Source organism: Quercus suber, unplaced genomic scaffold (assembly GCF_002906115.3).
Source record: "Quercus suber isolate HL8 unplaced genomic scaffold, Cork oak 2.0 scaffold_184, whole genome shotgun sequence".
Lineage (NCBI taxonomy): Eukaryota > Viridiplantae > Streptophyta > Magnoliopsida > Fagales > Fagaceae > Quercus > Quercus suber.
The window spans coordinates 410764-428719 of NW_027069642.1; the positions used below are offsets into that span (position 1 = coordinate 410764).

The window sequence follows — 17956 nt, forward strand, 5'->3', positions numbered from 1 at the left end:
AAATCTTTAGACAAAGCAACATACAATTGACCACTTTTAGGAGATAGAACTATTTAGAAATAAAGCCTTTGTTCTAATTTTGCCATACGGTTTATACATAAACTTATATAATACATGATTTATTTGAGAAACTAAAAGTGAATGAAAATATTTTATATGTTCTCTATTAGTCTAACAATTCTATTTGAGCTTCCACTTTCTTTCTCTTTCTTTTTTTTTTTTTTTCTCTGCAAAACAGAAAAAATACAAAAGTTATTTTCTTGTTAAGTAAAAAAAAGATTGTGTGTAGTTTTAAAAAGAACCGAATAATTTTTATTTGTGCAATTGTGATTACTTCTTCACAATTTTTATTTTCTTTACTTCAACACAAATTGTTTCTTTGGGTACTTCATTTCCATTCCTAGTCCCTCTTTTTGTTGTTTTCTATAATCGATATGATGCAATATGTCATTATGTATTAATGATAATATTATAACTTCATCAATAAAGTATAGGTGAAGCATTGTTATCTGTAATTGTCCGTTTCCTTCAATTTCAATGACTAGATACTGTAAAGTTTTGTTTGCGAGAGAAGAAAATTGTATGCAGTAATTTTCACTCGGAAGATGTATGTTTTTTCAATTATGCATATGATGTTACTTGAAATAATATTGTCACTGTCTTCATTCTATTATTAAAAAAAAAAAAAAGATTTCAATTAGTGTAACATAATACAATTAATATAATTAGACAAATAATATATATATACACTTCATATTAAAGAAGTTGATATGAACAAAAAAATCTAATGTTAGTCTAATGTTAGTTGAATAGAATTTGGGCACAGCTTACGTCAGTGCTTCAGTGCACTGGACGCATTGTAATTGTGACACATGTCCAAAAAATGGACACGTGTCACAATCAGTGCAGCTCCAGTGCACCGAAGCACTGGACATAAGCCGCACCCATAGAATTTTATAATAAACCTTTTTTTATGTGTACAATGTTTTTGTTTTCTTTTTACGTGTAGTAATATAACTTAAATTTAAAAAATAAGGATAATTTGAATAAAGATTAGATGGGTCTTTTTTCGTTTAATTAAAAAAATCAGGATAATTTGGATAAGAATTAGATGGACTTTTTACATCTACTACGACTGCAATTTTTTTTAATTAAAATTTTTTTATTAACTTATATATTATAATAAGAAAATGATTAGGTGAAGAATTTGGATTGTAACCAAATTATAATTTTTATCAACTTAGAAATTATAGGAGAAGAAGATAAGAACAAAAAAAACCTTCTGAGTCCAACTTTTATTATATAATACATGATAATATGATATGAAGAAAATATTTCCCTTTATATCATTTTTTTAGGGTTAAAATTTATAAAATAAAAAACAAAAAAAAAAGGAAAGAAAGAGCCAAAAAAAAATTTTAATTCAAGAGAAAAAAAAAACAAAAAATATATCCCTTTATATCATTTTTTTAGGGTTAAAATTTATAAAATAAAAAACAAAAAAAAAAGGAAAGAAAGAGCCAAAAAAAAATTTTAATTCAAGAGAAAAAAAAAACAAAAAATATTGTTACCTTTCAAAAGTGTTAGGACATTAAATTATTTATGTAGTAACTTATTATGTTTCATAAAATTAAGTATAATAAAATTTGGATATACTTATATAATAAAATTCATAATTTGATTTTTTTTAAAAGTTAAACTCTAAAATTTTAGATGCACAAAATGCTTACTGTATGCTTTAAAATTTTTTTGGTTTATTAATTTATGACTTTAACAAAAATTGATATAAGTTGTACATATGGTTTATCTATTTTTTCTAAAATCATTATATAAGAATTAAAAGTAAAATTTTGATGGGAAAAAATTATAACACAACTTATTTAAATTTAAAAAATAATAATAAAATAGATACAATAGAATGGATATGCCATTTTTTTTTTTTTTTGGCTAATCTAACATTAAATTATCACTTAATATTTATGTGAGTAGTATTTTATTGTACAAATTACTTTTTAGTGTCATTAAATATATAATGTGTGTGCATTGTGCTTATCATGTTGTGTTTAAATTACATATGCCCACGAGTATATGGAGACATACATATGTAAATTATATATTTTTCCTCCCTGAAGTCAAATCTTGACCATGCCATTGGTAATAACTCTTAATTTAAATATTTAGGATAACGTTGTAAATTTGTTAGGGGTTTAAGGATTGTTACCTTCAAAATCTTGAAATTTAGTGGCATTGCTTATTCTCCTCTTATTATCCTTTAAGAGGAGACTGAAGAGACACTATTTGAATCCCCCCTTCCTTGTGCTTGTAATTATCCAATTATTTTTTAAAAAAATAATAATAAAAAATAGAACTATTGTTTTTTATTACTTGAAACCACTAGCGCCCTAGAAGGCATAGTATTCTCTCCTTTCACATGAATAATAAATCCTACCATAATTTTAATTAATGAAACCCAATATTATGTAAGAAAAGAGAGTATCCCATCACAATATTCCTAAAGTGCTAAATAATTACCACTAGTCTAAACCCCTCCGACATTAATTTCACAATAAGAAGGAAGCTACTATAATCACACCAAGTAGATAACAAGAAGTCTTATAACCTTTTTTTTTTTTTCTCGCACACACACACACACAAAGTATTAACCTTCAAACTGTCACTAAAGTTCTATCTTCTCAAATGAATGGTGAATCTTACTATGAATTTAATTAGTGGAGTCTAAGATTATAGCAGAAGACATAATACCATATCATTGTATTCCAAAAGTATTGAATAATTACCCATTGTCTAGGCCTCTCATTGATTTCTCAATAAGAAGGAAGCTGTATTATAATCATAATCGCTCCAAATAGATAACAACAGGTAATATTTTCTTTTTTATTCCAAAAAAAAAAAAAGTATTAACCTTCAATATCATCATGGAATTGTGCTTGCAAAGCACGGTCAACATGGACAACAATGGAATACAAAAACTTTAAATCATTGGTAAAAAAAAAAAAAACCTTAAACCAAATGAAACGTCTTAAACATTATGATTTGTTTCATCAATGAAAACAACGATTTGAAGACTTTATGCTTATCTCTCAACTAAAAAAAAAAAAAGAGAAACCCAAAAATTGAAGACTTTATGCTTATCTCTCAACTAAAAAAAAAAAAAAGAGAAACCCAAAAAAAAAAAAAAAAAGCATTTTCCGTAATCTGTTTTGAATGGGGCAGGGGACTGGAAAAGAAACGGCTCTTAAGTCTTAAATAAATGCCCATACCTTGGTAGTTGGACGATTTTTTTGACTATTGGGAAGATTATTGATTAATTAATAGCCTTGCTATATATATATTAATAGTGGCTGTAAAGTTAGGTTAGACTGCCAGGAGGTTTATTTATTTATAAATTTTTTTCTTTTAATTTTTTTTCCAGTCTATTTATATTAATTATAGGCAAAACTATAATATTAGTCTCAGGAGTTTATCTTATAAGTGCAATCGATCCCTTAAATTTCAAGTGAGTATTATTAGTTCCTCAAATTTAAAAAATGAATTATATTAGTCCTTCTATTAATTACAATTAATAATATTGCTTTTGTGGCCCTAACGAAATAGGGACTTAACATTTTCTTTTAATGATATAATATTTTTTTAATAAAAAATTGCAAAATTTATTTTACAAGTCAAAAACCCATTAACCCCAAAATATTTATTAAAAAAAAAAATCAAGAAATTAGAAGAAAGAGCACGGGTGGGTTCATCGGAGATTGGCCTCCACCACTACAGTGTTCAGCTTTAAATATAAAAATATTGAAAGGTGAAGTATGTTTGCAAGAACAAATATATAAATAGAAAGGAACTACGATGAGCCAAAGAGCGGTGGTAGTGGCAGCGACGCCCCACAAGGCGGCGGCTTAGATGCTCAGCTATAAATATGAATATGGGCTTTATACAAAGAAATCAAAACAAACTAATCACGAAAAAATGACTAATCAAAATTTTAAAATTAGAATTGTCCCCAAATAAATTGGTCTACATGATTCAAATAAGATATCCACCGAATCTACGACGTTGACTTGGCAGCTCACCAACAACTGCGTGGAGTTGATGAATCAGGCTTCAGGTGAGAATTTTGACTAGAAAATGAAGCTCTTGAAGAAACAAGCATTAGTTTGTTTGTTTAATTTAGCCAATTAAACCCAATTCGCCATTGGTCCTCCTGAAGTTCTACGCCGTAGCAGCACTGGGTTTGTCATTAGCCAAACCTAATCATTAGGTTTGATTAGGTACAAAATTTTGTGTTAATGGGTTTCTTATTTGTAAAATAAATTTTGTAATTTTTTCATTAAAAAAAATTGTCACATCATTAAGAAAAATATTAAGTCACTATTTTGTTAATAGAAGTTAACAGAATGATTAATGTCGCTTATTTTTAAAACTTGATGGACTAATAGCAATTACTTGAAACTTGAGAGATCAATTGCATTTATAAGGTAAACTTCAGGAATCAATAGTATAATTTCGCCTTACTTATACCACCAACTATATTTTCCAACTATCCCAACACATTATATTACACATCTACCTCAATAAACACCTCGTGTACGCATCTAAACTCTAGAGGCTTAAAAAGTTAGAATTAATGAAGTAGATTTAAATTTGTTGAGCCCTGTGAATAAGACACCAAGTCATGCAACTATGCAAAGATTATTTAAGGGATCAATCATGGTAAGCACACTAGTACTTTTGAGCCACTTTTCGTACTTATTTTGATGCACACACTCTTGACTCTTTTAACATTTCAATTTATGTCTGTCCAAAAAAAAAAACATTTCAATTTATGGCTTTTTATTTATGCCCATTTTATATTAGAAAATATTCCATTAAAAAAATATAGAAGTATATTAGAGAAATTGTGTTAGAAATAGTAAATATAAAATTAATGCAACTTTAAAAGTGAGTGTTTGACTAAGACAATGGAAGTATTCAAAAAAAAAAAACATATCCACTAAAAAAATAAAATAAATATGACTTTTCTATTGTACTTTGTTAATCACAACCCTTCAAAGCAATTATCATACAAAAGAAAATTTAATAATAGATGCAAATAAAAAAAATATAGAACCCGTAATTATGTAGTTCAGTTAATCAAAATAATTAAGGATTTGTGATTTTGTTCAAACAATTTGTTTTTATATTGAATTATATCAATCATAATAATTCTTTTTTTTTTTCTCTTTTCAATGACATGTAATGTTAACTAATTCTTAAATATAATATTTTAGGTTCTAAAAGTTTAGAGCAATTGGTAATCCATGAATACAAACTTATCTAGATATAAACTCCTAAGTCTATAGGTATGATTAGACAATACTCAAGGTGCTACAAGTCAAAATACAAGAATACAGAATTTGCAAGTTCAGGAATTTGAAACATGTCAAGTTCGACCGATCAAGAAGAAGGCTCCACCGATCGAGATGCGTTTCTACAGAATTTAATTAAAGTCCATCAACCTATTAAGCCCATTAAGTGATTAGGGTTTCAAATCTAATTCTCTTAGTATTTAAAGGAAACTCTAAAGCACGTTTTGTTATGACTTTGGAGGTGCTTTTGTGAGATCTAAAAGGTATTGTGTCTTCTCCTGTCAAAGTCACTACCGAAATTCCATCTTTATATTATTAGAACTGGTAGATCTAAAGTTGCTACTACAAGATCATACATAGTTAATGATTTAAAGTTTTGAGTGTGATTTCAGAGTCACAAACGTGGGTGTTTGTGTTCAACAAATTTAGATAGAAGAATTTGTGGATTCAGAGCTGCACATGGTCGTAAGCACTAGAAGAGGTTGCTTTTAGATTTTAAGGAGAAAATCAACTTTAAAACTTTCATTCTATCATAGTGAATTTGTTATCTTGAGGAAAGTTTAAGTTAAATCCTCCCTAGATTTTTTACCTTGAAATTGCTGGTTTCATTGGTTTTCCTGGATAATCATATCACTTGTCTTTTTTATATTTCCACACTTTATGATATGATTATTTGTGTTTAACATAGATCTCATAATAAACCTAAGTATCAACTTGGTTAACTAATTAGGTTAAACAATCTGAGTGTACAGAGGTCTAAACAAAACAAACATAATACTATTTTAAATTATAACACAAGAGCTACAAGAACAAGTTTTTATAATATTTTGATAAGAACTTATCATGTAGTTGCGTATCACATGAGGCATCCCTTAAGTAACAATAAGTTTATAGGCATCGAAATTCTCTCTCTCTCTCTCTCTCTCAAATTTTCAATGTTGTAGCAAAATTTATTAATTGATTTAGCTTAAATGAGGACGTGAATAATTGCAAGTTTGAACAAGTTAGATGCAACACCTGTCTCCAGTAAAAAAGGTCTATTTTAGATGGTTTTGTTAGATTCTAAGACTTTAAGGACTAAATGTATTAGAACTTCACTTTGTATATGTTGGCAAACCATGATCAAAATAATAAGTCTAGATTTAGACTTGCGCAAAGTTTATTTGTTATAGCTTGAATCGAGCTGAATGTAGAAACTTACTATGCAAAATTGCAAAGCTCGATCAATCGAAAGTAAGGCTCGAGAATCGTATCTGCAAAATTTGAATTAAGTCCAAACAGCAGTTCAAGCCCATTAAGGATTAGAGTTTCAAATCTAATTCTTCTAGTATATAAAGGAAACCCTAAGCACGTTTTTATAAGGTTTCTTAGAGAGATATTAGAGTGCATGTTGTGCCTCTTTTGTAGATCTTGGGTTTTGTACCCAAAAGCTCTCTAAGCTCACTTCTTCTCCGCCTTCACTTTCTCAACAATAGTGATTTCCACCATTGGTTCTTTAGCTTTCACAAGCTTCATATCCTTGGACACTTTGACACTCGAACTACTCTCTCCAGTGTATCCCAATCTACTCTTGTCGGAGAAAGGTTTTTGATGAGCAAGCACTTCATCAAGCTTCTTGGAGGAAAACCGCTTTACTTTAGCATTTGCTTGAATCACTTCAAGCTCAAGAAATTTTATCTTTGTGTAGGCTTTGGTCAGCTCTTCATTCAGCGTCTCGACTTCACACTTAGTCTCCTTGTATCAAACTAAAAGACTCTTGTAGTCTTGCTTTGCTCTCTTCATTTTCTTAATGGCTGTTCACCATTTTTGCATATTCATCGGTCTTCTCAAGTAGGGAATTGTAGGTCTTTTGCAGTCTCACTATTCTTTCATCTTTCTCATCATCAGATTCTTCTACTATCCCCATTGACTCTAATTTAGTGTGCTTACCAAGATCTTACCACTAACACACTCAAATCATTTGAAGATTCCACAGGAGCAATGGTCATGAATGCAGAGAAGTTTCCCTCTCCATCACAGCTTTCTTCTGAATCTAAATCAGAGGAATCGATGTCACTAAGAGTGGTGGCATACATTTTACCCTTCCCTCTCAAATAGTTTGGACACTCCTTCTTGAGATGTCCATAACCGTTGCATTCTTTCTACTTGAAATCCTTTTTCTCCTTCCAGGAATTTGGGAATTTTTCTTTCTCAGCAAACTTTCCATTCTTTTTGAACTTCAAAAGCTTTCGAAAGTTCTTCACAAGATATGCCACATCTTTTTTGACCTCATCCTCATCCGATGAGTCATGAGCTTCTATTCTCTCATTAATTGTCTTTAGAGCAAGTGACTTGCTCTTCCTTTGTGACGGTAGAGAAAGCTCATAGATCTGAAGTGAGCTAATAAGTTCTTGAACTTTGATGTCATCAAGGTCCTTGCTCTTTTCAATAGCAGTAACCTTTGCACGGAAGCTTTCTGATAGTGATCGAAGAATTTTTCTTACAATCTTGGAGTCATCCATCTTTTCCCCAAAGTTAAACTTCCCAATTACCACCTCATTTAGATTCCCATAGAATGAGTTGAAAGACTCATCTTCGCTCATCCTCAGCTCTTCAAAGCGTGTGGTGAGCATTTGCAGCTTGGTGTCCTTCACCTTTTTAGTTCCCTTATAAGTTGTTTCCAAAATTTTCCACACCTCTTTGGACATCGTGACATGAGAAATCCCATGGAACTCATCAGGAGAAACACCACAAGAAAATTGCATTTAAAACTTTACTGTTAGCGTTAGCTACTACAAGAGCTGCTTTATCCCATATGGATTAGGCAGCGTCTGGCCTAGTCCACCCTATATCTACAACACCCCAAACACTCTCATCGATTGAACATAGGAATGCCCTCATGCGGACTTTCCAAAATGCATAGTTGCTTCCATCAAAATATGGAGGAGCATTAAGAGATTAAGACCGATCCATCTCAACAGGGGTCAAGGATCGCACTTAGGTAATTAAAGTGTATCTACTCTGATACCAATTAAAAGTTCAAATAGTGTGTAAAACACCTATAAATGTTTAGACCCCAAAATTAAAAATAACAACACAAGATTATAATCAAACAACATATGTGCAAGAGCTGCTTTATCCCATATGGATTAGGCAGCCTCCGGCCTAGTCCACCCTATATCTACAACATCCCAAACACTCTCATCGATTGAACATAGGAATGCCCTCATGCGGACTTTCCAAAATGTACAGTTGCTTCCATCAAAATATGGAGGAGCATTAAGAGATTAAGACCGATCCATCTTAACAGGGGTCAAGGATCGCACTTCGGTAATTAAACCTCAGCAAGTGCACCCGCTCTGATACCAATCAAAAGTTCAAATAGTGTGTAAAACACCTATGAACGTCTAGACCCCAAAATTAAAAATACCAACACAAGCTTATAATCAAACAATATATGTGTGGAAAATGAAATATAAGCTATAACCAAATTGGTAACACACTATAAACCATAATTAATAACCAACATAGCAGTAATTAAAAAGTAAAGAGAAAGAGAAGAAAGATGCAAACACAAAGATAACATGACGATGTGTTATCAAAGAGGAAACCGAAATACTCGGCGAAAAACCTCACCGCCACCCTCCAAGCAGTTAATAATCCACTAGAGAATAAAATTGGGATATATGAATAGTAGAAGACCCTCCAAGCCTAATCTACCCAGTGCACCTAAGCCCTCCAAACTTCTTGCTCCAACAGGTTTACGTCGAACCTTGTCTTTTCTAGTTTACCAGATCCTGCAATCGCCCATTGCATCAACCAAAATGAATTGGTCCCTTCTAAACTACTTCCCAAGCACCACTGATATGAGTATGATAAGATAAGGATTTGGCTAAATGTACCTCTTAAGGATATGTCAACGGAGAGGTGAGAGTAGAGAAATTTAGAGAATCAAATGGTAAAGATTGTAGATGAGTCAATCTTGCTTTTCTCTAAGGCTTCTCTCTGAAAATTCTCTCTAGAAACTCTCTACATTTCGTGGGTATAAGCGTATTTATAGTAGGGTGTATGAGGAATACAAAAAAGTCATGTTTCAACCAAACAATCTGTCATACAAAATGAAGTCAACTACTTGATTGGCTCCCATCCTAGCTAATTTGTATGCACATTGATTGGCTTCATGGTAGCAATGCCTTTATTATGAATGAGATAAAGTATTTTGTATCTTAATGTTGGATTTGTGGGGGTTTAATGTGTCCTAAAGGTTGTATAAAAGTGGAGAAATGGAATCTTGGATTTTACAGGTCAAATAATATGAATTTTAAGGCTTTTTTTTTAATACATTGAATCTTGGGGCTTAAATTCCTATTATTGCACCAACAATTTTTAGCAAAAATTTGCTACAAATTTTTATTATGACAATCTGTTATGGAAGGGTGTGCTTGGTGAAACAACTTAGATTTTATGGAATTAGGCTATTGTTTTTTTGAGATTAGGTTGGATATAAAGGTTTGGTAAACTGAAGAAAGGTTCTCTTAATGTTCATGATTTCAAAGAATATGAATCATGGAGCTACGATTTAGGTTCTTACCCATATTTTGTTGTTGTATGTGATATGTAGTAGGGGTAAAAAGGGAGGCCCATCCCCAAATCAGGTCTAGCCCATCTAAGATCAAGTCAGCCCAATTACAATCCACTAACCAAGTGAAACATGATTAGGGATGCATCACCTCGAAAGAACCTACCAATGAGAACTTGCCTCCACCGAGGATATGGCAGAATTTCGAACCCTACCTTTGGTAAATGATTTGAGAAGTAGGAATAGTCGCATAGACTCAGAGTTCCACTTAGGTCCCAAGGGTGGAGGGGTCCACACACATGTGGAATATTCCACCATCATGAGGGCTCTATTAAGATGAGGGTATAAAAAGGGGAAGGGAAATCGAAATAGGGGTTAGAACAAAAATTGAGGAGAAACACATGAAAGAAAAGGGAGAACGTAGTTTTGGGGATAGAGGAATCCTTATAGGAATTCAGAAAGGGAACTTGGCTATTTGAAAGCCTCCTCAGTTGGGTTGAATCTTAAGCAACCCAGTAGTAGGGTACTACTAGGACTTCACCCATTACTATACAAACCATTTCTGGGACCTCCTATTGTGGTTTACACCCAACCCAAAATACAAATTAATTGGGGGCTTTGGCCAAATTATCCCAGGGTTGTTGGGAGCAAACCACCACATGATAGATTTTTTACTTAATTTCAACTTTGCTCTAATGATGGTTTTAGAACTTGAAGCTACAAAATTGGCTTGTGAAAAATTTTGGAGTTGTTGTAGTGGTGAAATTACTTTAAAGGAAGCAATCTAATCATTGACTTACGAAAGTGATCTTGTTTTTGCCATGGTGGCAAGAGAGTGACTCTAATACCAAATGTTAAAAATTGTGAGTTAGTCTAAGGATTAGCTACTTTAAGGGAGCTAGGCCTCCAATAAAAAGACAAAGAATTGAGAACTAAGAGAGTAGAACTTGGTTATTATTCTACTTAATGATAGTAAAAGAGGGTGATAGGCCAAAAACAAATTGACCCATTGTGATAAATTAACCAATTAATTTAGTCAAGTAAATTAATTAAGTTAATTAACATGCAAACGCGTAGTAGCACAAACAAATCACCAATAAACTAATTATGCAGCAGAAAAGAAATAACACAATAATTTGTTTACAAATAGGGAAAAGCTGACGGCAAAAACCCTACTGGGTGATTTTCATGTCACCATTCCCGAAATTTCACTATTATCACAACAAGCGGTTACAAGTAAAGGAATCCCAGTACCTTATACCAACCTACAATTGAACCCTTACCCCAATACCTAATTGGACTTGTTCTGTAGTGACAATTTTCCCTTTTGATGCATGGCTCCCAAGTACGTGACTAACCAATTGCGCAGATCCCAGTACGCGACTTCGATCACCAACTAGAGAGAATTGTTGGCTGCAGAGTTCTTCAGTTCATCCACGATAAAAATTAAGAAGATGCTTGGTCACAAGACCCAAAGATGTACATACATAGCAACTTTTTTCAAGAATGATGAACTAAGGCAAAACTTTGTCTCCAGTCACAATTTGCTTGAACAGACTTTTCTCAATACTTGTGCAACTTGTGTACTCTTTGACGGCCCTTAAAACAATAATTCTATATGTCTAGGGTTAGGAGAAAAGAAGGCCTAAAGACACATTCACGGATTCCAAGAAAATCATATCAAAATTCTAAAATTCATAAACCTCGACAGATAGGAGGTGTTGAGCAGGGGTCGAGCACATAGGCTTGAGCAGCTTTCTAAACCTCGACACATGCTAGCTGTCAAGCTTTAATGAACTTGCACTTCTTCAGCTTGTTTCTTAGACAGACTTGATGACTTCAATACTTGATCTTGAAACACAGTTTCTTGAAGTATTAAAAACATCTAGAACTACCCAATTACAAGTAAAGTACGTTTTGTCAAAAGATTAGCCAATTACATAAAATAATGACATATGTTCTTAACAAGTGAACCACATATGTCCTAACAGAGGGAACAACCTATTTAAACAAGTGTTAGCCATGTTCAAAAACCAATAATATCATAACTAACTCTCAATATGATTGCCAAATGGCTGGAAACAACTTCCTAACAACCTAATATGCTTCTGATTGAGCACATGCTACATCAATTATACATATGGGCAAGAAACGGATCAATTACAGTTACATTTAATCTCCATGTACACTCTTGCACACATCCAACATGTCTCTTCTCTTGATACACTTATGCACACAACAACTTGTACACAACCTTAATATCTACAACACTATCATGCAACTTACAAGGTAGCAAGCAACAATATGTAAAGTAGCAGTCAGCAAATGATTTACAAAGTAGTAGGCACTAGGTAGCTGTTGGTTTCCTATCAAACCATCCCCCTTCTAAGCACCTTGTCCTTAAGGTGATGCCGTTGGAATGACAATAAGTAGTAGGCAAGGAATACCTTTTTGTTGCACTCCAAGCATTAAAAAAAAAAATTATATAAGAAATCCCTCAAATGCTTATAAAATGAGTTTTTCTTCTTTTTTTTTTTTAATAAAAAAAAGTTAAATCTATAGTTATCACAAGAGATGAGGGATTTGAATCATGAATGTCTCCATTAGAAACATCAGAAAGTATTATTTGAGTTATGTAGTTACCATTTTTATGTTGTTTGTGGACTAAAGCTAAGGCTTTTTAATGTTGGGGGAGTTGGGCATGGTTCTCTATGTAGGATAGGCCTTGCAAACCAGTCTATGCACAAAACAACACACCCCTAGACATAGAACAATATATATATATATATATATATATAGACAACCCAATAATTGTTAGCTCAAGTTCTATTAGTCCACATAATCAAGGGAGCGAATAAATATACTAATATACGTGATTATAAATAAAAATGCACACTGCAAGATATGAAATAAAATCTCAGCCCAACTCACACAACCATACTGCCAACTAAGGACTGTAAAATTGTGGGGTTTGGAACGTGAATCAAGATAGTCATCCTAATGATTAGAAGGTTTGTAGATGGCATGACTTTTTATGAGGGAGGGAAAGATGCCTTTAGTGATGCATACTAACTATCTATGTTCTTGCCATAATATTATAAATCTTCTTTCTCTCTCCTAGGTCACTCTCCACTTTTTCTCTTCCTTCCTTATCAATTTCCTCTTATATCCACCTCGGTTTTCACGCTGCCTATTCATGGGCATTACTCCTCTTTTCATAGCTAAGCTTGGGGAGTTTCTTTTACTCTTTTGCCTGTTATGGTCACTCAACTCCCCTTCGCACTACCTACTGACTACTGATACGAATACTAGGCATCCCACTATGGGAGTCTTGATTTTGGCCGTGTGACAAATAAGCTCCAATTTTTGGTTAAGTATCAATCTGCTGCAGCTTGCACCACCTACCTCAATCTTCCGCAAAATGGTGTTAGGGCTCATAAATGTTGTTTGTTTACACTTTCAAGCATACATTACATGACTCCCATTTGACTCTTTCATTTATGGTAAAGATGTTTTCTTAGCAAAGCACCTCTTAAAAGAGGTCTCAGCAGGATGCCAAAATTAAGGTTTTTCCCCCTTTCATTAAATCATTCCCTCTGAGCCTTACCAATTGTTAGGACATATGTGAATTATGTTAGGAACATATGTCATCTAGAATTGGCTAATCCTTTGACAAAATGCACTTTACTTGTAATTGGCTAGATCTAAGATGTGTTTAATACTTCAAGGAACAAGAGTTCAAGTCCAAGTGTTAAAGCTATGCAAATCTGTTTAAGAAATAAGTGAAGAAGTGCTGGATTTTAAAGCTCGATAGATAGCATTTATCGAGTTGAAAAGGGATCTTCAGCCCGATGCTCGTCAACTGCTCGATAGATAACCTATCTATCGAGATTTACGAAAATTAGTTTTTCAGATCTGATTTCACACCAATCCATGTATATTTGTTTAGGCTTTCTTTTCTCACAACCTTAAACATATATAAGGATTATTTTAAGGGTTGTCACAGCTGATGAAAGTGAATGCAACTTAATGCAAAAGTTTTTCACAAGCATATTGTGACCGGAGACATAAGCCCTAGTTCATCTTTCTCTTGAAGAAGTTGCTGCCTTGTATGTTGTAGGGTTTTGTAACCAAGGAGCTTCGTGATCTTCATCGTATTGATGAACTAATGAACTTTACAGCCAACATCCTTCTCAAGTTAGTGGTTAGTCACGTACTTAGATTCGTGCATCGATTGCTTAGTCACGTACTAGAGCTGTGCATTGAAAAGAAGAGATTGTCACTACAAAACAAATCCAATTTGGTAAGAGTTCAACTGTAAGTTGGTATAAGGTACTGAGATTCCTTTACTTGTAACCGCTTGTTGTGATAATAGTGTATTCTTGGGAGTAGTGACCTTAAAATCACTTAGTGGGGTTTTGCCTTGAAAGTTTTCCCCATTCGTAAACAAATCACAATGCCAACTTTATTTTCCGTTGCATATTAACTTAGCTGGTGATTTGTTTATGCTACCATGCGTATTGTATGTTAATTGAATTAATTAATTAATTAACTTGACTTAATTAATTGGTTAATTCATCACAAGGGGTCAATACATTCTTGGCCTATCACCAATCATGAACCTCACTCCTATTGCATGGTTGGTATACATAAGGGCGAAGCCTCAACCTTACCTTGCTTAACTATCTTGAGGATTTTTGTTCCACTCCCAATCACACGTTTCTCGTTCTTCTTCTTTTTCTCTTTCATCATGCCTCTATTGGAGGGAAGGGTTTGATCTTATCCTTTTATACAAAAGGAAATTGGACCGTTGTGGGCCTAATATTCTCTAATAGGTTCAAAGGGCCCTAGGCCCAATTTATTCCAACATGCCCATATCGTTTTGCAGAAGACCCTTTTTGGGCTTTATTCTCTTCTCTTGGTGTTTAGGCCGTGCTAAGCCTAAGTTTTACTCTTCTTGGAGGATCCCCTTTGTACTGATTAGGCCTTGTCTTGTTGGGCTTGAATTTGTGAAAGAACAGGTATCAACAAGTGACAAGTTACAAGTTATAAGGCTCTTAACTATTTATCATAATTATGTATATCATAATGTAAAACATTAGTCCGTTACATGACATTTCACATAGTTTTATAATACAAGAAATTAGCATACTTCCTTTCAAAAAAAAAAAAAAAAAAGGATACTTGAGAAGGGTCGGAACGGAGAGGGTAGAGAGTAGAGAGTAGAGACGTTTATTTATTCTTTTTGATGAAAAATATCAGTTTTTTACGATGAAACAGAAGAGGAGGGCCCAAACTACCAAGAAATCCCCCCTTTTTTTGCAATGTTTTTTTGTCTTCATACGGTGGGTCAAGAAGTTGTAGTCTCTTCTCTTTTTTTGTTTGAGAAAGGTTGTAGTCTCTTCTCTAGTTTCTAGATGTGATGGACTATTTTGTGGGCTAATAAGGTGTGACAGACTTGAGCCCACCATTTACATGATAGAAATAAAACACACTAGTCAACACGCACAACAAGATAGAAATATTAAATATCGTTCATTAAAAAAAAATAGAAATATCATGTATGAACTAAGATAATTACAAAGTTCCAGTCATATTCTCAACAAAAAAAAAAGTTTTTGTCAAATTCACGTGTGACAAGTTTACATTCTTTTCTTCTTCTTTTTCTTTTTTTTTTTTTTTTGGACAAGTTCACATTCACTCAGCAATTCCAAATTCCTTCCTAATTAATGCCCAAAAAAAAAGGGTTGGCGTGCTCAGAAATTTCAATAGAATCTGGGAGGTGTAAAGTTAAGTTAGAGATTAGCAACTAAAATAAGAAACCAGTTGAGACCGAAGGAATCACCAAAAGGAGTCAAAGGACAGTCCCCAATTGGGACTTTTGGTCCGAAGGTTTTAAGCCGATGTGCTTTGCCCATTTCTACACTCAAAAGAACCAAAACTGTTATATAAGAACAACACAGAAAGCCCAAAATCACAGAGCTGAACAATGGAAGAAGAGCCCAAGTGTCATTCTCACTTCTAGACTTCTAGTTTCTACACAAAGACATTGATTTTTACCTTTTACCTGGAATCTATATGTATCCCAGAATAATCACAAACCCATCACTTTCCTTCCTAGCGCGTGCACGCACGTTCACCCCAACCCCATTGAATGAAACCGAAGGTACAATCCACGCGCCTTTCATTTCTCACCGACCTTATTCTATCTACTTTTCTCATCATCTATTCTCTCAGAGACTGACACGGATTAGTACCTATTTACCCAAAACCAACAATCAAATAAATTAGAAAACACACCCACATAGTAAATTTGAGAAATATCAAAGCTTTTTTCAGTTGCAGAAAACATGGAAGAAGACCAAGAAACAATACCCACTTCACCAACACAAGCATCAGCATCATCATCATCATCGTACATGTTACTTCTTAGGGTTATGAGCAAAAGGAGAACATGGGTATGTATTTTTGTTACAGTTTATGGCATCCTTTTAACTTGTTCATGGAATTTCCTTGAATCTATACTTTCTTGGTACAAATCACACTCCCAGCCATCTTCTTCTTCTTCTTTTTCTTCATCTGGGTGGCCTGCCCTTTATGCCTCTGTGCTTCTTGGGGCAGTATTTGGGATGCTTTCAATGGTTGCAGCCCTTGCAGTGATGGTTCCTGCCACTTTGGTCACATGGATCACAATTATTGTTTTATTGACTTTCTTTGGGAAGCCAAAGAGGGATTTAGTTGTGGAAGGAAGGACGATTACTAAGGAAATTGTTGGGTTTCTGCTCAAGATTTTGTTGAAAGAGGGGAATGTTGTGGCTGCTGTTTGTGCTGTTTTGGGCTACTTTGCACTTGTGAGGAGGAATAATGAGGGTGATTTAATGAATACTTAGATGGGTTTGGTTTCTGATTTTAAATTTGAATTTTGATGGGGTTGGTTTGTGATGTAGGGATTTTGATTTTGGGGAGATGGGTTTTCAAATTCAGAATTCCTGTAGGCTTTTTTTGAAACTTTTTTTTTTTTAGGGCTGGGTATGTAACACTAGCAGTTCTAGATTTGTTAATTATAATGTATGTTTTTAGTGATTAATTAATCTATCTAATGAGCTGCTCTTCCTTATGGTATGGTGTGGAGTCAATTGTGCTTTTTTTGCGGAAGAAAATATTGTCCAATGCCTCTTTAGTTCTTACCAATTTTAGCAATTTTTTTTTATAGGTCAATTTTAGCATTTTACAGATGTATTCTCTATAAAAAGAATAATAACATTTTTTTTATAAGAAGGGCCAGATTTTATTTATATATTAATATTAGTTCATAGGGCATTGTGATATGATGTGGGGTAAATTGGGCCTTCTGTGCCAAAGAAAATGTTCTCCAATGCCTTTTTAGTTCTTACCAATTTTATCATTAAAAAAAAAAGAAAGAGGTTGCAAGAGAAAATCGAGTAGTCAAGCAATCATAAAATATCTAACTAGCTCAATCACTAACTGAGGCTTTAGAGCCTAATTATACAAGTTTCTCAACAACAACAAAAAATTAAAAAAAAAAAAAGAAAAAAAAAAAGAAAAAAGAAAAAAAAAAAAATTTCTCAACAACAACAAAAAATTAAAAAAAAAAAAAGAAAAAAAAAAAGAAAAAAGAAAAAAAAAAAAGCCTAATCAGACTAACAAACTAACTAGTACAAGTTAACAACTCTCAAATAGAATTTGTTATACAACGAATAATCAGAGTGTAATAATTTAATTAGTCACGTGCCTTATATCTGAACCACGTGCTAATAATTTGATTGTGTGGTGGGATGGATGGGAATCCAATGGACCAAAAACTGCACTTTTTTTTCTTTTTTGAACAGCACTAACTGCACTTGAACCGTGAGTGTGATGTTCTAATGATACTCCTAACAAAATCGCCTAAAATAATGACTTCTAAAAAGAATTCAAGAACTCAAACCTTAACCTAAGTTTACCCCAAAAAGAAAAAAAAACCCCTTAACCGAAGAGTAAGTGTCGTTTTTGGTATAAATTGATGAGTTTGTTA

General features: G+C 33.2%; 1 protein-coding gene across 1 annotated transcript; it reads left to right on the top strand.

Annotated features, from left to right (window-relative positions):
• The first annotated feature begins 15696 nt into the window (after positions 1 to 15696).
• LOC112022704 (uncharacterized) lies at positions 15697 to 17038 on the top strand. Its single transcript, XM_024055324.2, has one exon. The coding sequence runs from the start codon at positions 16272 to 16274 to the stop codon at positions 16809 to 16811; it is 540 nt and encodes a 179-aa protein (XP_023911092.1). The 5' UTR covers positions 15697 to 16271; the 3' UTR covers positions 16812 to 17038.
• Positions 17039 to 17956: the final 918 nt, after the last annotated feature.

Coding starts and splice junctions, on each gene's coding strand:
- LOC112022704 (XM_024055324.2), top strand. CDS start 16,272: ATGGAAGAAGACCAAGAAACAATACCCACTTCACCAACACAAGCATCA.